A 22,499-nucleotide genomic window follows, 5' to 3' on the forward strand; every position below is an offset into this window, starting at 1 on the left:
CCGCCAAAAGGCACTAGTCGCTAATTGATTGAACTCCACATCTTTTTCGGGAGATTTAATATCCGTATTTATAGTAAGGCCACTGAAATAACTATAACTTTACTATTTAGCTTCTTTTGCCCAAAAGACGCGGAAATAATGCTCAAACTACTGCTTCGCTAATGTCAAAACTCCTAAAACATTACGATGCTGAAAAACTAATAGTGTTACTGAAACACATCTGTCTATCACTCGATTCCTTATCCGGCCAAGTGTATATAAACGAACGCAATCCACAGATTTGTCCAGTTCATCCCAAACAGTTGTAAAGATGCTACGGTTATTTTTAATTCTCTACATATTTCGACAACTTACGATACTGTTGTAAACAAACTTTTAAAAATATTAAAGATAAATTATACTGATTAATTGGAAAGTTAAAATTTGGGATCTTATATCGATTTTCAAATAAAGTAGAAAAGAAATGGAAGTGGATCGTATTCTTTATATTTTCGGAAGCTTTTCGCGTAAGCGTCAAGAGAGAAGGAAATCACTGGAGCCTTCATCAATCAGCGCCGGTAACAGCCCGCTGAAATGTAAGAATTCAAGGCCAGCCAGTCAGAACCTTTCAGTTGCCAGGACCTCAGTCTATGAGAAAATTAAGCTGAAAGATTGGGAATGTGGAATATGCAGGCGGGAGTTGGTGGAGCCGAGACTTCTTGGTTGTCTCCACAGCTTCTGTACGAGGTGTCTCCAGGATTTGAACCATGCAGATGAGATCCAAGTCTGGGAAGACATTGATGGGGGTAAGTGGCTTCTTTCGTATTTGTTTCTTATCATGTAATGTAATGCAATACTGTATTGTTTATCAATAATTCTTTACTCAAAAATATAATATGTTTATTTCTTTATTATTGATATTTGAAAATACTAAACGTGATTTATTTAAAATAAGATATTTACGTTGCCTATAAATAAAAGAGGCTATCAAAAATCACGTTGCGACTAAAAGAGAAAGGAGGATACTATCTGATGTTTAAAAGTATCGAACAGATTAATAATTATGATATTGTTAATTTTCTTTTTCATCAACAAACTCCACTTTATCCGTTAAATATTTCTATTCGATACCATTAAAGGCAAAAATTTTAGTTTGTCAGTTGACTGTTGGTGTGAAACTGACCAAAGCGCTTATTTTAACTCCTACTGATAAAATATTTGTAAATCTAATATGTATATAAAATTCTCGTGTCGCGGTGTTTGTAGTTAAAATCCTCCGAAACGGCTTGACCGATTCCTATGAAATTTTGTGTGCATATTGGATAGGTCTGAGAATCGAACAACATCTATTTTTCATCCCCCTAAATGTTAAGGGTAGTCCACTCCTATTTTTTTTTAAATAAATTTTTATTTTTTTATTTTTTTATGATACAACATAAAAAAATACACACAAACACCAACCCCTATTTTTAAATAGCGTTTAACGGCAAGACAACGTTTGCCGAGTCAGCTAGTAACTTATAATAAGTGATATAAAGTTTCACATTGATCGATTAAACACACCCTATTAGACATTTTAATTAAATTTAGTTAAAAATCTTGCAAAACATTCCCATTTATTGTTTGAAGAGCCTACAAAATATTACTTGAATTATATACCCCTTTGAAAAAGTACTTATTTACCAATTCTAATGGTTACTAGCTTTTTAAAAGACAAATGAGTCCATATTGTAGGGTGCCGTTCAACACTCCAAAATATACCCAGGTGCCTATGATAGTCAGTATGATAGTCATAAAAGTAAAATTTAAACTTTATGACGACTTCCTAATTGTCTCCAAGATAGTTCCGGCGATTTAAGTAAAACTACTTACCAAAAGAACATCAAACGACTAAGAACAAGAAGCATTCAAATTAAAAGCACATTGAAAACAGTCAAAATGCTTAAGAAATTCAGCGTCAGATAAAAATATTTCAAACTAAGAGTTTATCCGCCAACCCCCATTGGAGCAGCGTGGTGGATTAAGCTCTGATCCTTCTCCTACATGGGAAAGAGACCTATGCCCAGCAGTGGAATATTACAGGCTGAAGCGAAACAAGAGTTTGATTTATAATAAAAATTATAAATTAAAAATTAAAAACAAAATCTTTGGAAAATGTTTAACAAAATTTTAGACACGAGCTTCTCGATCACACTCTTCGAACTGCTGGATCAATCTTTACCAAATATAACCAAGAACAACCGAACAAGAAGTTTTTCTTCAGTGGTTCGCTACAAAATCAGTCCATCCGTTCGTAAGCTACGATGCCATAAATATACACACAGATATTGGCGTCAAACTTACAACAACCCATTTTATGCATCGGGGGTTATAAAATATTTGGGTATCTGGTAATCGCTGACTGTTATCAAAGAGTTATATTTTTTAATACGATTTTAAACAGAAGATCAATAAATTAGCTATAAAATTACTCAACATTGTTATAAACTAAAATGGTTTAGTCTGTTGTCTGTTCATTCAGTGTCTGGTAGAGCCATAAAACTTTAAGTATCTGTTAATAGGTCGATTACAACGTGTGGTAAAGGCCTCTATAAAACGCCTCTTTGATTGTTGTTAAAATATCGTAATAAAGAATTAGGAATGACCTGTATTTTCAAATTCAAGCGATTTTGCTATAATAAAATTTTGGAAATGGGTCTATTAGTGTGAATAATTTAAAAGAAAACTTTTCCTTTCGCAATGGGTAAGGAACAAAATTCACTGGTCAGCTACACGGCCGTTACAGAGTACAGTAGTAGAGACCATAAAAAATTAAACAAAAAAATTTACATTTGATTGAAACATTTTACAAGAAACCGGCCATACAAACATACAAATTCTCTGTTACATTTAGAGTACATAAATATAAGATTTATAGCTAACATGAGGCGATTATTTACGTTGATTTAACCTACTGTGCTGTATACTGTACTGTACCTACCTACAACATATTTATCACCCTATATTATTGTGTGGCTGTGTGGCTACGGCACCAAAGAATATAGACATCCCCTCACTTACCGTGGGTGTCGTAAGAGGCGACTAAGGGATAACAAGGTTCCACTACTGGTGGTGCTAAAGTGCTCTTAAGTTAACTAGTGCTGTGTTCCTGAGGTGAGTAAGGTGACCAAAGCTCCTTGGAATGGCCGGGATAGGGATGACAATTGGCAACGCGCTTACGATGCTTCTGGTGTTGCAGACGTCTATACGCTACGGTAACCGTTTACCATTAGGTGAGTCGTACGTTTGTTTACCGACCGATCAAAGCAGATATGTGATATTTTAACTGAGGTAGGGCACAGCAGGAATTTCCTGCTCAAAATATGGAGCAGCCCGACTGGGGTAGTACCTCGACCTTAGAGAAGATCACAGCTAAATAATACTGTTTTCAAGCAGTATTGTGTTCCTGTTAGTGAGTAAGGTGACCAGAGCTCCTGGGGGGATTGGGGATTGGGTGGGCAACGCGCTTGTGATGCTTCTGGTGTTGTGTTAGGTGTCTATAAGCTACGGTAATCGCTTACCATCAGGGGAGCCGTACGCTTGTTTGCCGACCTAGTAACATAAAAAAAAAATATTTATCTTTACACTGTTTATACTTTTTTGTCTAAGTGTTCGTCCTTGAGACAATCTCTAAGTCTCTGAGTCTTAAAGAATACGGAAAGTTTGATCTTAGTATTTACAGAGCAATATTTTGAAAATTCGAGCTTTATAATATACCTTACTTGATGATCATCCTTAACAGAGATTATACATAAGGGTATATAATATAATAATCCATATAGGATGTTCAGTCTAAACTGAATCTTTTTATGTAATTAAGCCCTTTGCATAAGTAAATCTTGTAATTAATACCACTTTTTAATAATCTTTATTTAAATAATGCTTATTATTATTATTATATTATGATTACTTAATATTTGATAGAAAGGTGAAAGAAAAATAATTTTTATGATGATCAATTATTTGAAACAAAGTTGTTATTGCAAATTTTGTTGTATAATTATGTAATCGTAATAAAGCCAGTCATGATTTTGATTTAAAACGAAAGCCCGTATAGCGTAAAGTATGACTCTGTATAAAGATAACCTATGAATAACATGAACTAGAGAACTTGTGATGATAGATACCTATAACATGCTCGAATGATTTAATTATTTAAAATTAAAATTCTATGTTAAGCCAACAAATTTTAGAAGGGTTTTTGCGTCTCCCACATAGAAAAACAATTAATTTAATGAACTTATATTATTTTACAGAAGGGTAAAGAATCTTCATATACTTAGTTATAAAATAATTCAATCAGTCAATGCTAGCGATATTTAAAGAAGCCTTAGAGAGGCTATTCTGTGGCCTCTATTTAACAGGATTACTTCGGAATCATTTCACGACATACTAATAAATAGGTTAAAATAGTCAATGAGGTTTAACCTTAATGTTATGTATTTAAAATATCTTAATTATTTTCACGGCTAAGCTCACAATATAAATGTCAGCTGATACAAAAAAATTCTTTCATATCCAAAAGTTTGAATAAAAAAATGATAGGTAGTTTACATTTTTTGAATTTTCAAAAAAATGTATATATTCTGTATTATACGTACTGATAACACTCTGGTGTAGTTGTGTGTGCACCGTGTGCCTACACCGGAGATTGCGATTTCGATTCCCGTTCGGGATGGGTATGTATTTCTATTTGTACAAATATTCCTATCTGGTCTGACTGTCTTTCCTTGTGGGTCTTCTCAGCGTGTCTTGGAGAGCACTCTCAGCAGTCGGTCCCGGTTGTTATCATGGACTTGATAGCGATTGTTACTCATAGTATGGAATATAACCGCCAACCCACAGTAAGGCCCCCACTACCTACTACTAAAGCCTTCTACGTGGAGAAAGAAGCCTATGCCCAGAAGTGGGATGTTACAGGCTAAATTATTATCTCTTCTATGAATTATGAAGAATTTCACAAAAATAAACATCATTTTTTCGGATATCCGTTGTATAAGGTCCTATAAACCCTTCAGCCTGTAATATCCCACTACTGGGAATAGGCCTCTTTCCCCATGTAGGAGAAGGATCAGAGCTTAATCAGATCAGATCAGATCAGAGCTTAATAAATAAGGTCCTATACGGGTACATAAAGTTTGTCTTTATTTTCAATCAATGTAGAATCTAGAATAAGATAATTTCTAAAAAAGGTAAATAATTGCCAACTTATTATGAAAACATTGTCAAAACATTTTAATATTTTTGACTTATTTAGCTATAATTTTTTTTTCGCTTAGATTAATTTATTAACCTTTATTTTTTTTAATTGTTGTTTAGGCAACACAGGGGAAATAGTTATTCATAAATAGAAATGTGATTATTTATATAGTACACGTAATTGCGTTTGTATACTATCTCATTGATGCCCGGAACAAGTTTAATGCAATCTAAATATAACCGTGCCACCCGGCTCGCCGCTACGCGATACGGATAGAGGTGACAGTCGTTACCCATACATTAGGAATTCTAAACATTTTTAAATATCATATCAAAAATCTGTTTTTTTTATCTTTTTTTAGGTTTCAATTAGAAACTTTTAATGTATATACTGTTTGGATAACGTTTATCATCATCATCATCATTATCACCAATTAAATTCAGTATTGGGAAATGTTTAAAAGTCTTATGAACTAATAAAGGGTCAAAAACGTGCCTAACCTAAACTTTACCTCATTCACTTATCATCTATTTGTGGACTATGTTCTGAATTATTAGGAAAGCTTATTGTTTTGAAACAATTACGCCTTTTGTACTTATCTCCCGTTTTAATTTTTGTAATTTTGCACACTCTTGGTATACAATAAAGAGTTTTTATTATTATTATTATTACTAGCTGACCCCGCAAACGTTGTTTTGCCATATATTTTACTAACCTTCTCAATCCCCCCCCCCCGCCTTATAACTTAGGGGTATGAAAAATAGATGTTGTTCGATTCTCAGACCTACCCAATATGCACACAAAATTTCATGAGAATCGGTCAAGCCGTTTCGGAGGAGTTTAACTACAAACACCGCGACACGAGAATTTTATATATTAGGTTACATAACGTGATAAAATCAATAATGGAAAACGCAGAAACGCATCAAAATCACAGAACCAATAAACCATCAATATGCCGTATTTCTAGTACATATTTATAAATAAACCTTTTAAAAAGGAAGGTCGGTAAGCTGAAGTAAAACCGACAGCGGTTTGTATTACAAAAGTTGTGCAATGCGTGAATCGATTTAAGAATTGTTGACATACATATTTATTCTTTCATCTTGACTTGAAATGTCAAATAGTGTACAGTTGTTTGGCAGTTCGGTCTTTAAAGTTTTCCGGGAGGTCGGGAAATGTGTCCGGTGGTGGGAATTCCGGGAGGTGGAAAATTATGACATCGTGGTGGTATCGTGGTGCGTGCATTGGGGGTTCGATTCCACTTGGGGTAGATAATTGTATTTGTACAATTTGTAAGTTAACAAAGGCTATCCCAGTAATTTCACGCCGATACCTATCAAATATCTTCGTTTATAATTTTAAATGTTTCCTTTAGCAATGTAAATAACGTGTAAATCATTATATACGGTCGAATTGAGTAACCTCCTCCTTTTTTGAAGTCGTTTAAAAATTGTATTTTTATCATGAAAATACATTCTCTAATCTGAATTGAAACGGCTAAAAATCATATCTTTTCCCCATACATGAAAACTTTTCCTTTGTTTGATTTCCACCTATTTTGTACCTATAATAGTTTAACTCTCCTAGAAGCTAAAGTTACATTAACACAATTAGACATGCAACCATCATTAAAAATAATAATAGTTCGCGGTAGAGAAATAAAAATTAACAATAACAATCGTTATGATATAAAACAGAATACGATTTCTGTTATTATAACAGTTCCGTGAAACGCAGTAAACGTTCAAAGAGATCCGATCGATTCAAATATTAACTCATGCTTGTAAAAGTGAATTTGTTTATTTTTAAATGATCTTAAATGAGTAAGCGCGTAATATTGGAAGACTTGTTAAATTTAAAATTGGAAAAAAAAACTCAATGACTGTAAATTTAGAGATGTTATGTAGATTTTTCCTTAAAGATGTGTTGTTATTATTCTATATTTAGGCATTATTTATCAAGTAAAAGGGAATTTTAGGTATTTTTGACTTAGGTACATGAGTAATTTTGGTGATGTGCAACCTAGATACCAACAGATAGAATAACAATAATTGTGTTCGCAGGTAAACGAAGAAAAATCGACTTCAATTATATCGACAAGTAATACAACGTAGGTAGACAAAAAAAATGTCAAGTAAATACGCATTATCAAAGATTACTCCAAAAGTTGTAATCAGATCTCGATGAAATTTAAATATGACCACATGATAAACATCGGCTTTCGATTAAATTAAAAACCATCAAAATCGGTACACCCAGTAAAAACTTATGCGGATTTTCGAGAGTTTCCCTCGATTTCTCCTTTCCAACAAAAAAGAATGATCGAAATCGGTACATAAACGACTGAGTTATCCCCGACAATACATAAAAAAAACATACGGTCGAATTGAGTAACATCCTCCTTTTTTTAAGTCGGTTAAAAATAAATAAATAAAAGACTCACAATCAACGTCTCTCACTGGGATTTACTTCTGTGTCGGGGGTCCGGAAACACACAATACACAAGCACAAACACCCAGACGCGTGAGCGACGATCGAACGTCGTCAAAAATTGAAGAAAAAATGATATTCGACTCCAATATTAATTATAAAATACCCCCAAAAATATTAAATTACTGTATTTTATTGATTTTAGATATTTGTTGTTTTTAAACATATGTATATAAAGATTGCACATGTGCCTAGTTACCATGATATACTTTTAGTCGATACTTAAGACCATTTACTTTTATTATTATTCTTGAATTTAAAGGCTTTTAGTTGTGGAGCCCGGGAAACACTGTCGATTTCGGAAATGTCATCAATCAATCGTCAATGCTATGTGACTTGAGATTGCAAGCTAGATTGAGTATTACAGATAAAAATAGGAAATAGTCAGGCTTTCGTTGTTAAGTCACAACCTGAAAAAGACCATTTACACTGCTTGCGTTCCTGCGGAGCGATCGGTCGATTGTCAAGTGTCTAGAATCATCTTCCCTTCCATTTGTAACTTAATTTTTAATTAGCTGTACCCGTGACTTCGTTCGCGTGGGAGATTGTATCTGGGCATTCGAAATTTTTTTTATGGCGTGATCCCCGTGGAATTAATCTTTATTTTATTTTGCATAGATATTATAGACGTATACATGTTATGATGTACAGATTTAGTGAGACTACTCCGCTTAAAAACATGAATGGTAATAATTTCACCTTTGAATAAAAAAGAGATCTTCTAACATAAGTTCGGTTACATTTAGGGCTCGTTTGACAGCTGGAGGAAAAATGGGCTATTAGGGCCTGTTCCTCTTCAATCAATAAACTACAACACATACATTATATTTCCGAATAGACATATCTCACAAATATAGGTCGATAATCGATAGTAAAAAAGAATAATATGTCAAATACTATCTGTTAGATACCGTTACCCGTTAAATAAAGTTATCCAAAAATGGTGAAACAGGCTCTTAATTAAAATAAGTGATCAATTTTAAAGGTATGATAACCAATAGTATTTTCTTAAAAATTAATGCGCGAAAGAATGCTTATTCTCATCTATTTAAACAAATATAATAACTAAAACAATTTTAACATTAAGACCTGCTAATATGTGCTAATTGTGTTCAGTGAGTCAATCAGCCGAGGTCGGTTTATTTAAAGACTTCGCATCGGATGTAATGAGTAAGCGGCACTCGACACTTCCGTTAGCTAATATAATAATTACTGAAGTATGATTTATGATTACAAATCGAAATTGATCTTTCACATTTTTAATCATTTAGAAAAAAAACAATCATTCTGTTGTAGGTACTGTTTTCGAGAAATTATGATACAATTCGATTTCGATTCGATTGCCTCTCGGACCTATACGAATATTTCGTAATTCGTTTTATGTAAATACTAGCAACCCACCCCAGCTTCGCAGGGGTGCAATGCTTAATAGAAATTAAATATTTGCAATGTAAGCGCAAAAAATGTTTTTATTTACGACATCGCATTAGAAACCTCTAAAACTATCAGTGTTCCTGTACTATATTATGCATTCATTATACATATTTAAACCTTCCTCTAGAATTTCTCAATTACCTTCTAAAGAAAACCGCAACAAAATCCGTTGCGTGGTTTTAAAGATCACACGTACAGCGGATACAGACAGCGGGAAGCAACTTTGTTTTATACTATGTAGTGATTTGTTTCAGGTTTTGATTAAATGATTGTAGGTACTTCCAACGTATCTCGAAGAACACGTTAAGCTTTCAGTCTCATTTGTTACAGTAGATAAGATGATCCCGCAATCGTCCTTCAAAATCAAAAAATCACAATACATTTATTCAAATAGGCTTCAAAAGCACATTTGAATCGTCAGCTTACAAATTAAAATATTAATTATCGTTAAAATTTCGATTTCGTTTCATGTTCAGGAAATTTTATTTTCCAACTTATAGTAAACCAGCGCTGGGATAAATCACACACGCCTCAAATTTTTATTCGACCTAACATTTAAATCAAATAGGTATTGCGCAATTCGTAGTCTTTTTTTTTTTTTTTTTTTTTTTTTTTTTTTTTTTTTTGTTGTATACAGTAATAAAATTACAAACCCATTAATAAATGTCGATATCCTGTTTCGATTAATATTCCAACTCCTGGCAGAAAGTATTTCATAAATAATCTATTGTAATAATATGACGGTATATATTCAGGGTCTAGTCACCATGATCCAGGAGGATCCGGCGGAGGATCAGCCGGTTCAGGTTACGAGAGCGACGTACATCATTCTGACTCTGAAACGAGCCTTGAAAAACCTCGCAAATATGGAATCATCACTAGGAAGGTGAGTTTTATAAATAACGAACAAGACCAGGTTTATAAGCAGTAGAATATAAGTTACAAGAATCTCCAGAAATTTTAACTGTTCCTATTTCTACATTTCTAGTTTGTGTAGCAAATAATCTTTATACCTATATCGAGATATTTAGGCCCAGTTACACTTCCTTCTAAGTACAATAATTCTAAACACGCGGTTTTATTTATTTAACTATTGTTTTTAAACAAAATAAAATAAATTAATTAAATTAAATATCTTTCGTGTACTTAAATTAAAAATTAAAATTAAAATCATCAGGCATTGTAATGGACCCGCGTGATCCAGACTATTCTGATCTGATAGTACCTATAACCGACTACGCTATTTCCCTACAGGTATCAGGCAGAAGCTGTCATTTCATTCTATGTCCGATATGCGGATCTGACACCCAGCTGCCCCTGGGCGGAGTGTCCGCACTTCCGCTCAATTACGTACTGCTGAGAAAGATGGCGAATCGCGACAGTGACAACTCGGTATTGTGTGACCTATGCTGCAAAGATAATAAGGTAAGTTACATTAATCTGAACATACATATAGGGGAGCGAGGGGCTTGTTGTAACATTTTTCATGAAAACTAATATATCTTGAAATCTATTGATTATATTGCTACTAAATAAAGATGAATGGATGCTGTAACTCTTCCTCTACCCAATAAAGTAAAAATAATACCATAACTATTAGTCATTATTCAATTATTATCTAGAAGAAGTGCGGTGTTACAACTTACCTCGTGCTTGGGGCAAGTTGTAACATCTACCGGGGCAAGTAGTAACGACAAAAAAAAACGACACTAATACCTGTAATCATTTATTCTTTGTTTATTTTTAACAAAATTGACACCTTTTTAAAGTAGGTATTATGTAATTCTTATCAAAAATCAACTCAAATAGACTTTTAAGTAATCAACGCTTAAAAATTAAACACTACTTATAATCATCATTGCACTTTTATATCACAGTAAGTAATTAAATTATTTATATCTAAGGTATGCTTCGTAATTATCTCTTTTTAATATCTATCTAACAAAGTATTGTACTTATATAAGAATTAACATTTGGTAGGTTTCATTATAATTAAATTCAGTCTTCATCTGAGCAACAATCAATACAAATAAAAGAAATAGTGCTTCCTGTAACACATCCTACATGTGCCCACATCTTACAAATGATACACTCTACCCAATCTTCTTTATTTGAATCTGTGTAAGCTTCACCACATACCAGGCAATATGTATCTATAAAGAGATACGTGACATAATCCGAAAGTCTGACTAGCTTTCCGAATACCGCATTTTTTTTTCTAAAACTTTAGCTGCCGCTAACTCGTACACTTCTTGGCTTTGTGTTGCCCGCTCTGACTTTCTTTTATACACCCTCATTCTAGAAGAACATAACTTGGGGCATATTGTAACACGTTACATCAAGCCTGGAATTTTGTTACAACTAGCCCCGGGTTTTTGTTACAACTAACCTCAAGGTATGATTTTTAACATTTATCAACATAACTATTTAAACAATTTAGCAACCTTAAAAACTGTTACACATTATCAAAGATAGATAAATTTGTAAGTAAATAAGATATAGAAAGTCTGAAATTAGTCGATATTAATAATGCAAACCAAAATTTGACGACAGTACAATTTTATATTACCTGGCAAAAATGATGCGCGTGCACAATTTCGCTCATTGCGCCGGCTGGCGGGACACTGGCTATGGCAACATGATGCAGCGCAGTTTATAGGTTAAATCGAGTCAAAGAAATGCGTTGATAAAGTTTAAGATCCTAGTGAAAAGAGCCTGTTACTACTTACCCCGGTTATAACAAGCCCCTCTCTCCCCTAAATAAAATTTAAGTGTCTGTTAGTGATATCAAAATAAGAATTATAAGATTTATTAAACGCTTCACACTCAACGGATTCCCCAGTAGGATTTTCGCCTGTGTTGGGGGTCCGGAAACACACACAATACACAAACACAACGCCCAGACCACGACTAACATCTATCATCAAAATAGTTGTGTATTTCAAATGCATATAGTTAATCATCCGATATTAAAACACAAAGACGATTTTAAAATTTTGATCTGTCTGTCTGTCTGTTTGGACTAATCTTCGGAACGGCTGAACCGATTACTATGGGACTTCACGATAAAAGACGTTGTTGAGCAACTTATTGGCACTTTTTATCACGAAATAGCCCAAAGATTGGGATTTATGCGGGAAAAACCGTCTTTACCGCACCCGAGTACCTACCTTCCAGATAAATATGAAAGAACCAAACGTTTTCTATTAAATACGACAATTTTTGCCAGTTTTCTACATCTATACCACTATTATAAAGCTGAAAAGTTTATTTGTTTGTTTAAGCGCGCTAATCTAAGGAACGACTGGTTCGAATTGAAAAATTATTTTTGTGTTGGATAGCCGCCCATTTACCATATAGTTTTGACTAAAAAAATTTTCGAATTCCTTCTATGATGTTAATGTTGACAGTTAAGAAAAAAATACCCTTTGATCTTATAAACACCTTTTTTTACAAATATAGTTTTAAAATTTTAGAAAATTTGCATAATATTTAGGATCAGTAAAACGAAAAAATATATAATAATTTTGTCATTACCAATAAATCAATAATATCACATTAATTTTGAGGAATATCCTCGAAAATTACATTGAACAAATATGACCAAGTCCTTCTAATCTAGGTAAAAACCAAATCGTGACAATTGACAAACATCGGTAGCTCAAAATACCGAACCACACGTGCGAGCAACCGACGCGCGACCAATTGCTTTCCGAACCACAAGCGATTTCAGAAAAATGCCATTTACACTGTAACGCTACATTTACGAACTATTCCGTGTCTTTGTAAATCTAATTTACGAAAATGTTTCTGTCTTTTCTATTTTTATTGGCCACTTACCCTTGACACATCTGTTTGTCGAATATAAAGAGGATGACTGTGTGCCCTTGCGTTGTTTTCATATTTGTTTGTTGTTGTTTATAATTAGATCATCTAAATTTACTCTTTCCTATTATTATTTTTTTTTACAATTGTCTGTTACAGTTTTTTTTATCAAAATAATTTTATGTATTTACGCCACGTAACGCCAACGGCCACAGTATTGGGTTGTGGCTGTTACGCTGGCGGTTGCGGGTTCGATCCCCGCACATGACAAACATTTGTATTGGCCATACAGGTGTTAGGCGTGTTTTGGGTGTTTGTGCAATCCTTGTGGGTCTCCCCACCACCGGTCCCGGTTGTTATGTACACCTAATAGCGATCGTTACTCATAGTAGGGAATTATCCGCCTACCCGCATTGGAGCAGCGTGGTGGATTAAGCTCTGATTCTTCTCCTACATGGGGAAAGAGGTCTATGCCCAGCCGTGGGATATTAAAGGCTGAAGCGAACTTTATCTATTTAATGTCATTTTTTAGTGTATGTATATGTATCCGCGTGGAACAGAGGCGCGCGCAATGCTTGATCATTATTTTGCTGCGATGTTATTTAAAACTGCGATATCTTCTGAGTACTCATTGAAATCGAATTATGTAAAAGGCTATTTTGTTTTAAATTAAATACTTGTAATGAATAACGTATTTATTTAGATAAGGATTAATATCATGTTTATAAAAACATCTTCGCAAATAAATAATGCATTATTTTAGAACGAACTTGGTTAGCATAAAAAAGGTTATGCGCGCGGTAGGTGCGCCAACCTTAAAAGATAGATAAATGCTGTCGCGAACTTTTTTTAGAACTTTTAAAGAGGATCAATTCTGTCATACATGATTTTTGCGAAACTATTTTCACAGCGCACGCAGCGGAAGCTCTCAAAAGGAAAAAAGAATCCCCGATTTTGAAACATTCTTCATTGGTGCTCCGCTCCTTTTGGTCTTAGCGTGATGATACATAGCCTATAACCTTCCTCGGTAAATGAGCTATCTAACACTAAAAGAATTATTCAAATCGGACTAGTAGTTTCTGAGATTAGCGCGTTCAAACGAACAAACAAACTCTTCAGCTTTATAATATTAGTATAGATTTCTTACAGTCACAAATATTTTTATTTTATTGAGATAGGATTAACTTTAAGATATTTTTTCTACCAAGAGTAACGAAGACGCCTTCATCGAACATCGATTGTCAATTTTGCTAGTTGATGCATCACTAATAAATTAATATCTTCCATAACGTCAGGCAGAGAACCGTTGCACCCAGTGCCTGGTCAGCGTGTGTATGTCGTGTGGAGAGACTCACACGAGACAGAAGGGAAACGCGACTCATTTGCTACAGCCGCTGGGACCCATTTTAAGGTTTTGCGGCCAACATCCCAAGATTGAACTCAGTGTTTACTGCGCTACTTGCCAGCAGGTACCGTTTAATAATCATGTATTCAAAATAGAGAATTAAGAAGATTATTCAATTTACTATACACTTATTATTGCAGAACTATTTTGCCGTGATCTTCTTATAAGGTCAAGGTACTAGTTGCCCCAAGCGGAAAATTCCCTGCTGTGCCTTACTTCAGGTAAAATGTTGTTCATGTCCACCTCGGCCAGGTGGTTTGCAGAGACTGCTGCCTGATATCCCACAGCGGGCACGCCGTGGCCAGCGCGGCGCGCGCGGCGGCGGAGCGCGCCAGCGCGCTGCGCGACGCGTGCGAGCGCGCGCGGCACGTGCCCGGCAACGTGCAGCGCGCGCTGCGCATACTGGAGGTGCACGCCGCGGAGGTGGACGTGAGCACTTGCCTTATCGTGTCTCGGACATCTATCTAATTATGTTGGGAAATAGGCACATGCAATACCAGATGATAAATGGCCGTAGTGTATAGTGTAAGGTTATGTCATCGGAGATAATTATGAAACGACTTGATCTATTCAAATCTGATTTATTATTGCTCCCAATCTCAAACATTACGCATTTTATATAGGAACTTATTTAAACACTATTACGCTACTGTTACATATAACATCTATATAACATTTACTTACACATTACAATGGACAGCTGCAAGAAGATTGAGAGTGTGCTGTCGACTGTTTCTCTCCCAGAACCTTTGATCATTTTACTCACCACAGAAACACAATACTACTTGATTTACAAGGTTACTATAAATGTCTGAAATACCAGAAGCAATGAGCATCACTGATCCTATTCTGTCCCGCCACCAAAATCTCTATCTACCTTTATTCAATACAGGAATACAATTCTTTTTTGAGTAAGTAGTCAGACTGCACCAAAAATAGAGCAAGATATTTTGCTGTTGAATCATTGCCACTTACGCCAGTGGTCTTATAAAATTAGTTTTAAACAGGTAAAATCTAAACCTCAACCTTTTCTTCATAATTGGCCTTTATGATTTATATTTCATTCTTGTTTTTGAAGTGCTAACTTCTTATGGGAGGGTAAACCACTTCACTTAACGCGTTACGGTGTCAGTCTGTCTGGCTTCCTTTTCTCTCACGCATAGGCGATAGGCACGTTCCTCCTCTCTCATTCTAACCCACAGACCTAGCCGTATTTCAGACAGGCGCTTCCCTCTCTACTTTATCACTTCTGTCGGGCGTCCCGAGACGCACACTTTATTTTATTTTAATTTTTTTCCGTGCTCTGTACCATCCTTAGTACATAGATAAATAAATAAAAAGTGACCCGCACGCCACTGACTTAACTGAGGTAGGGCACAGCAGGAATTTCCTGCTCAAAATATGGAGCAGCCCGACTGGGGTAGTATCTCTACCTTACAAAAGATCACAGCAAAATAATACTGTTTCAAGCAGTATTGTGTTCCTGTTGGTGAGTAAGGTGACCAGAGCTCCTGGGGGGATTGGGGACTGGGTCGGCAACGCGCTTGCGATGCTTCTGGTGTTGCAGGCGTCTATAAGCTACGGTAATCGCTTACCATCAGGTGAGCCGTACGCTTGTTTGCCGACCTGGTGACATAAAAAAAAAACTCCCCGCGCAGACGCAGGCGGCCCGCGTGGAGGGCGAGATCCGCTCGTGGTCGGAGCAGTACCGGCGCGCGGTGGAGGCGCACGCGCGCGCGCTGGCCGCCGCCTGCTCGCGCGCGCGCGCCGCCCAGCGCCGCCGCGCGCGCGCGCAGGCCGCGCAGCTGGAGCGCCGCGCCGGGGACGCGCGCGCGGCCGTGGGCTTCGCGGACGAGGTGCGTGTCGGGGGCGCGGTGACTGACCACCACAGCTGTTCCCTTTACGTTTGTTACCCACCCAGCTGCTGGCGTCGGGCAAGGAGGACGAGCTGCTGTCGCTGAGCGCGCCGGTGCTGCGGCGCCTGGAGCGGCTCACGGAGCTGCAGCCGCTGGCGGAGCCCCCGCGCTGCGAGCTGCGCTTCGCCCCCGCGGCGCCCGCCCCCGACCGCCCCACCCTGGTGGGCCGGCTGTTCACCTTGGCGCCCGACCCCGACCACTGCGTGCTGGATACTGAAGGTGACTCACACCCGCCTCCGATCGCCCCACCCTGGTGGGCCACCTGTTCACCTTAGCGTCCGACCCCGACCACTGCGTATTAGATACTGAAATTAGACGCTCCTTTTCAATGGGTCAGAACCGTAGCTATTGAAACAATTAATCTTCTATAAAACTAGCTCTTCATTATGACACTGAATCAGGGATTAACTCCTTCATGTAGAAGATTTTTTTTTAATACAATTAATTTGGTAAATATATTTAAAAAAATCATATTTTTATTATTTTTTTTATTATTAAAAAAAAAAAAAAAAAAAAAAAAAAAATAATAAAAAAATGATTTTTTTAAATATATTTACCAAATTAATTGTATTAAAAAAAAAAAAAAAAAAAAAATGCACGAAACATGATTTAAAAAAATCATATGTTTCGTGCTTAATTTTTTGTCGATTTTCAAAGGCATTCTCGTATTTATAGGATTACAAGATCTTCATGTGAACATTCAACACACAGTAATATTAGAGCTAAGAGACAGCAACTCGGAAAAAATTTGGTACAGCGGAGAGAACGTAAGTACCGAATTTGAAAAATTAAATTCTGTATATAGTATTATTTTGAAATTATTTTGAAATGTGCATAAAACGTTAACTGTCAATTATATTACTCCGAAATGTACTTCGAACTCCAACGTCAAACGATTGATGGCAGTTGACGGTAAAAACTACGATTTTCTTAAAACCGCATTAGCATGACTTGAGTATATATTTAATTATTGAGTATATAATTATTGAGTATGACGCCGCGTTGCGTATGCGCAACGGTTAAGCCATGGATGGATGGATGTAGGGGAACACCGGGCAAGATGGGGTAGTTAAGGTTTAAAGCTCCAGAAATCGTAGGGGTTCATGGTTTCATAATCATATTTATTCTTAATCAGGCTTGTAGTTATCAATCTTACATATTAAATTTAAATCAGGAACACAGCACCATAGAATTGTTAATAATATAACAAAATGTCAAATATGACATATCACCCCATCATGCCCGATAGGTCGGGTAAGATGGGGTGGGCCTAATGGGCAAGATGGGGTATAGCCATTCTCTCGACTATTCAGGAGTGCAGAACTCGCAAATGAATGTTGCTTCGGCATCATTATCATCCACTCCTGCGCAGCCATAATGTAACCATTTACCACAAGAAGAATAAGCAATCCAACCTTTCTTGGAGTCGAAAAATAACCCTGTAGAATATAGGCATGGAGTGTTTTCGGTTTCAACATCACTCTTTTCAGAAGACGACTTGTCTAATACGTTTCTTTGGATTATATTTATTTGTGGCTTTAATCTTGAAATAGGTTTTGTTTCTCTTCCTTTTTTCTCTGTCTGATTTCCTTGTTTTGCTTTTTTAAACTTTTCTGTCACATTTTTTTTTTAATAAATTCTTCTAACTTAACTCTTAACAACTTCTGTTTATAGGGTGAAGAGGTTATGATAGTAGTTTTACCGCGTTTTTTCGTCACTTTTAATGTCTTCTTGATCACTGGAGGCAATAGTTGCTTTGGGCTGGCTAATGCACTAAATTATGCCAATAATAAAATCTAGGGGAAGGACTCAAATTTAAATATGTGTTAATTTCAGTTGTACTAGTTGTCACAACTGTTGAAGTAGCAGGATCTGTAACAACAACTGCAGTGCTCGTTGCTGTTGTTGTAAGAGGTGCTGCCACAGTATCTACAGTTTAAAAAAAAAACCCGATTTCTATGTCTAGTAAATAATCCATCAAGCTCATCCTCTTCTTCTTTTTGCGAAAATACTGGTACCCAAAGGTATCTTTACATTCTTTTTTAGCCTTTTTTAGCTTTCATTCCAGTGTAGTTTGTGAGACTAAGAAAATTTTTGCAGCCAACATATATCCCATTTCTCGCTTCAAAACAACTTCTATCGCCTTATTCAGTGCTTCCCTTGACCGTTCATCGTTCCTCTTCCTGAGTTTCTTTTATAAACATATATGACTTTTTTTAAATATAAACCATCCTAAAACAATATATAAAAAAAATATAAATAATCAAAATCGTGTCAGGCAATATGGGGTATCAGATACCCCATCTTGCCCGTTGATTCGTTTCAAAATTAATATTCAAACAAAAAAAAATTGAATAATGTTTCACAACAAAACAAGTTATTACCTGTTACTGCAATGTACTGTAGATAGGATTAACCGAGGTGCCGCTTAAAATTCACCAAATACAAGTTTCATGCACTATGAAACGTACATATAAGAAATTTTAATACGAACAAACGAAATCTACTTTTCGACGATAACTAAAACAAATGAATAGCTGCCGTGTTAGTACTCGTGTGACTAAGAGCTGTCGTGGCGGCAAGTAGCGAGATGGCAGAGCGAATGAGATTGATCAATTTAAATCACCTAAAAAGCCCGATGCCCCGTCTTGCCCACCACCCCGTCTTGCCCGGTGTTCCCCTACCTGTTGCGCTGGCGGTTGCGGGTTCGATCCCCGCACATGACAAATATTTGTATTGTCCATACAGGTGTTTGCCGTGGTCTGGGTGTTTGTGCAGTCCTTGTGGGTCTCCCCACCGTGCCTCGGAGAGCACGTTAAGCCGTCGGTCCCGGTTGTTATCATGTAACCTGGTAGCGATCGTTACTCATAGTAGGGAATATATCCGCCAACCCGCATTAGAGCAGCGTGGTGGATTAAGCTCTGATCCTTCTCCTACATGGGGAAAGAGGCCTATGCCCAGTAGTGGGATATTACAGGCTGAAGCGCATGACTTGAGTATAGAGTATGAGTGCTTGTCCGGCGCCCACTGCCCGGCAGGTGGCGGGCTACTTCCGGCGGCGCGACTCCAGCGCGCGGCCGGCCGCCGTGCGCGTGCGCGCGCGCGCCGACGGCACGTGCGCGCTGGCGCTGGCGCCGCCCGCGCCCGGACACTACCTGCTGGCCGTCACCGTGGACAACACGCCCATCAAGGTGACCCCCCTGCCTCGGTCGGCTCTCACTAGAAGTCATTTTCATAATGGATCATGGTCAGTGGTGGCTCTACAATGGCTCTGTAGGGGCTTTGTCCCTAGCCATACTAACTGTGGTCTTCTTCTTTTGGAGTTGGAGAGAAATAACGCTGTTTGCTGTTCGGATCGGAATGTATTTATTTCAAAAACTTACGATTATATATACAAAATCTTAATGACATTACGAACGTCTTAAATTTTAAACAATTGCTATTTTATTAGATTGGTAGAGGAGTGGTAGACAATTTTATTTTTTGAAATATTGAAAATTAGAGATCACAGCTAAATAATACTGCTCTCAAGCAGTGCTGTGTTTCTGTGGTGAGTATAGTGGCCAGAGCTCCTGGAGAGGAATTGGGGTTGTGGTCGACGACGCGCTTGCGATGCTTCTGGTGTTGTTCTATAAGCTACGTTAATCACTTACCATTAGGCGTTTGTTTATCACCTTAGTGGTATCATCATCATCATCATCATTACAGCCTATACAATCCACTGCTGGACATAGGCCTCCACAAGTTTACGCCAAAAATAACGTGAACTCATGTGTTTTGCCGATAGTCACCACGCTGGGCACCGCACGTGACCGCAGGGCTGGCTTTGTCGCACCGAAGACGCTGCTGCCCGTCTTCGGCCTGTGTATTTCAAAGCCAGCAGTTAGATGGTTATCCCGCAACCGGTCGGCTTTTTAAGTTCCAAGGTGGTAGCGGAACTGTGTTATCCCTTAGTCGCCTCTTACGACACCCACGGAAAGAGAGGGGGTGGCTATATTATTTAGTACCGTAGCCACGAAGTACAGTTAATTGTATAAAGACCTCAATATAAACAAGATAGTTAACGAGTGCCGGCCTCGCCCACAGGGCAGCCCGTTCTCGTGCAGCGCGCGCGCGGCGGCGCACTGGGGCACGTTCCACTGCTGCGCCTTCTGCTCGTCGGGCGGCCGCCGGCCCTGCGGCTGCGGCGCCGCCGTCGCCGGCCACAGGGGTGAGCGAGCCGGCGAGCCGAGACGGTAGCACGGGTGCAGTACAAGCTGTGCAGGGTGCGGGCACGGCACGCGGCCTGGCCGGGCGCGCGCGTGTGTGTGTGTGTGTTGTGTGTGTGTATGTGTGTGTGTTGTGTGTGTCTATGTGTGTGTGTGTGTGTGGTGACAGTCAGTAGTGGTGGTGCAGTACAAGTTGGGCGTGTGTGCAGGGTGCGGGCACGGGCACGCGGGCTGGCCGGGCGCGCGCCACTGGTCGTGCTGCGGCAGCACGCGCCGTGAGCCACCCTGCGCGCGCCCCGCGCGCCCCCTCTACCAGTTCTCACTGTAAAGAACTCGACACGAGACACTACTTAAATAAATATCATACACTTGACGCGTTTTTTTTATTTGTTACCTCTTATCACATCCTTATATGAAAAATCCTTGTACTTAATATCTGTTCCCCTAAGAATTTAATTGACTATTTTAGATAGTTTTTAATCGTATTAGATTTTTAAGGATTTACATTAAATTTAGAGTACTGACCAAGCTATCGCACTAATTAGTTGGATTGATCCTAAAAAAAAAAAGAAAAAAAAGAGATAAGTACTAAAGTCATCACAAAATAATCGGCCGGCGGCCCGTTTTGACATTTGTCATCGGGATATAAATAGTGAAGTACCATACGACTCGTAATTAGATACTCACGATAAATCGATACACGTTTGTATGAGTATTTGATCGATTTGATTATGTAATATAAAGTGCATTGGATTGAAATTCTGATTAGTAAATTTAACTTAAACTTCATTATTATAGGTAAATTGAAATGATACAATGGAGAGAAAGAAGAAAATTGTACCATTTTTCTCTCTCTTACGAAAGAGAAAAATGTCTAATCTCGTTTTTTTTATGGTTTTCTAATGTTTATGGCAATTTCTCTCATAATCCAAAAAAGTTGTTTCATTAATTTTTTTAGTTACAATACCCCCCCCCCCCTCCCCCGGAAAAAAACAAGAAAACGCGAGTGTTTACATTTTAATTTAATAATTTTTATCGGATGATGAGCCAAAATAATTAGTTGTGTTCGTCACCAGTAATTATAATTATTTAATTTAAATTATATTATCAATATTAATGTCTCTATCATAACCTTCTTTTATCATTATTTGAGTTTTTTTTTATGCGTATTTGTGAGACGTTGCATACTTTTTCCCAAGCCATCTATTAGATATCCAGTAAAACTACTTTGGTGAATTTCGATCAAATAATTTTACATTTAAGCTGTATTATCCACTAGAATAGCAGTTAATTCTTTATAAATAATTTTGATGATTCTTATTTTAATCGAAACGTGATGTTTGTCTTGTGATCAAATTCTGTACTTAATTAGTTACAACACTACTATAAAAAAAAAAAAAAAACTTAGAACGTAACTGTTTATGAGACGTTTCGTAATAAGTTGGTAACTAAAAATAGCATGCTACTAGCCTTGCGAAGTTCATATCACTGAAAAGAATAGAGAGATATATATCATTTTGATCTTTGGATATATATCACTCATTTAGCTCTTCAGCTCATTTAGCTCAGTGAAATAATTTTATAATGCAACCAAAACGCAACCTTATGTTGTAGTAAAAAAAAAAATACTTTTTCACTTGTCCTAAGCAAGACGATCAAGTGAAATATGAATCGAAAAGATACAGAGCCATAGGTAACTATCTCTCTCTTTCGCATGATAAACGCCATCGTCCGATCGAGTGGCTCACTAGCTCAGTCTCGTTTACTCGCGCTCAGTACGTCAGTCTCTCTAAAATGAATCATAAACCTATTGAGCTGGAGATATATTTGAAACGCAAGTGAGCTGGTGAGAGACTAGCTCTCTTGAAAAGATATGTTTCATTTGTATCACTCACTCATGAGTTACCCAAGTCTGCATGCTACTATAAAGTAAGCGCGAAAAGAATACTCCCAATATATTCTATCATATTATTTAACGCGCCAAAAATGTCAAAACGGGC

At 37.3% G+C, this 22,499-nt stretch overlaps 1 protein-coding gene across 1 annotated transcript; it reads left to right on the forward strand.

Annotated features, from left to right (window-relative positions):
* The first annotated feature begins 463 nt into the window (after positions 1-463).
* LOC123668915 (tripartite motif-containing protein 45) lies at positions 464-20,872 on the forward strand. Its single transcript, XM_045602609.1, has 11 exons — positions 464-785; positions 9,901-10,031; positions 10,400-10,570; positions 14,266-14,439; positions 14,628-14,804; positions 16,034-16,231; positions 16,297-16,510; positions 16,967-17,058; positions 19,330-19,482; positions 20,378-20,501; positions 20,709-20,872. The coding sequence occupies exons 1-11, from the start codon at positions 464-466 to the stop codon at positions 20,825-20,827; spliced, it is 1,875 nt and encodes a 624-aa protein (XP_045458565.1). The 3' UTR covers positions 20,828-20,872.
* Positions 20,873-22,499: the final 1,627 nt, after the last annotated feature.

The sequence above is a fragment of the Melitaea cinxia genome, chromosome 3 (assembly GCF_905220565.1).
Source record: "Melitaea cinxia chromosome 3, ilMelCinx1.1, whole genome shotgun sequence".
Lineage (NCBI taxonomy): Eukaryota > Metazoa > Arthropoda > Insecta > Lepidoptera > Nymphalidae > Melitaea > Melitaea cinxia.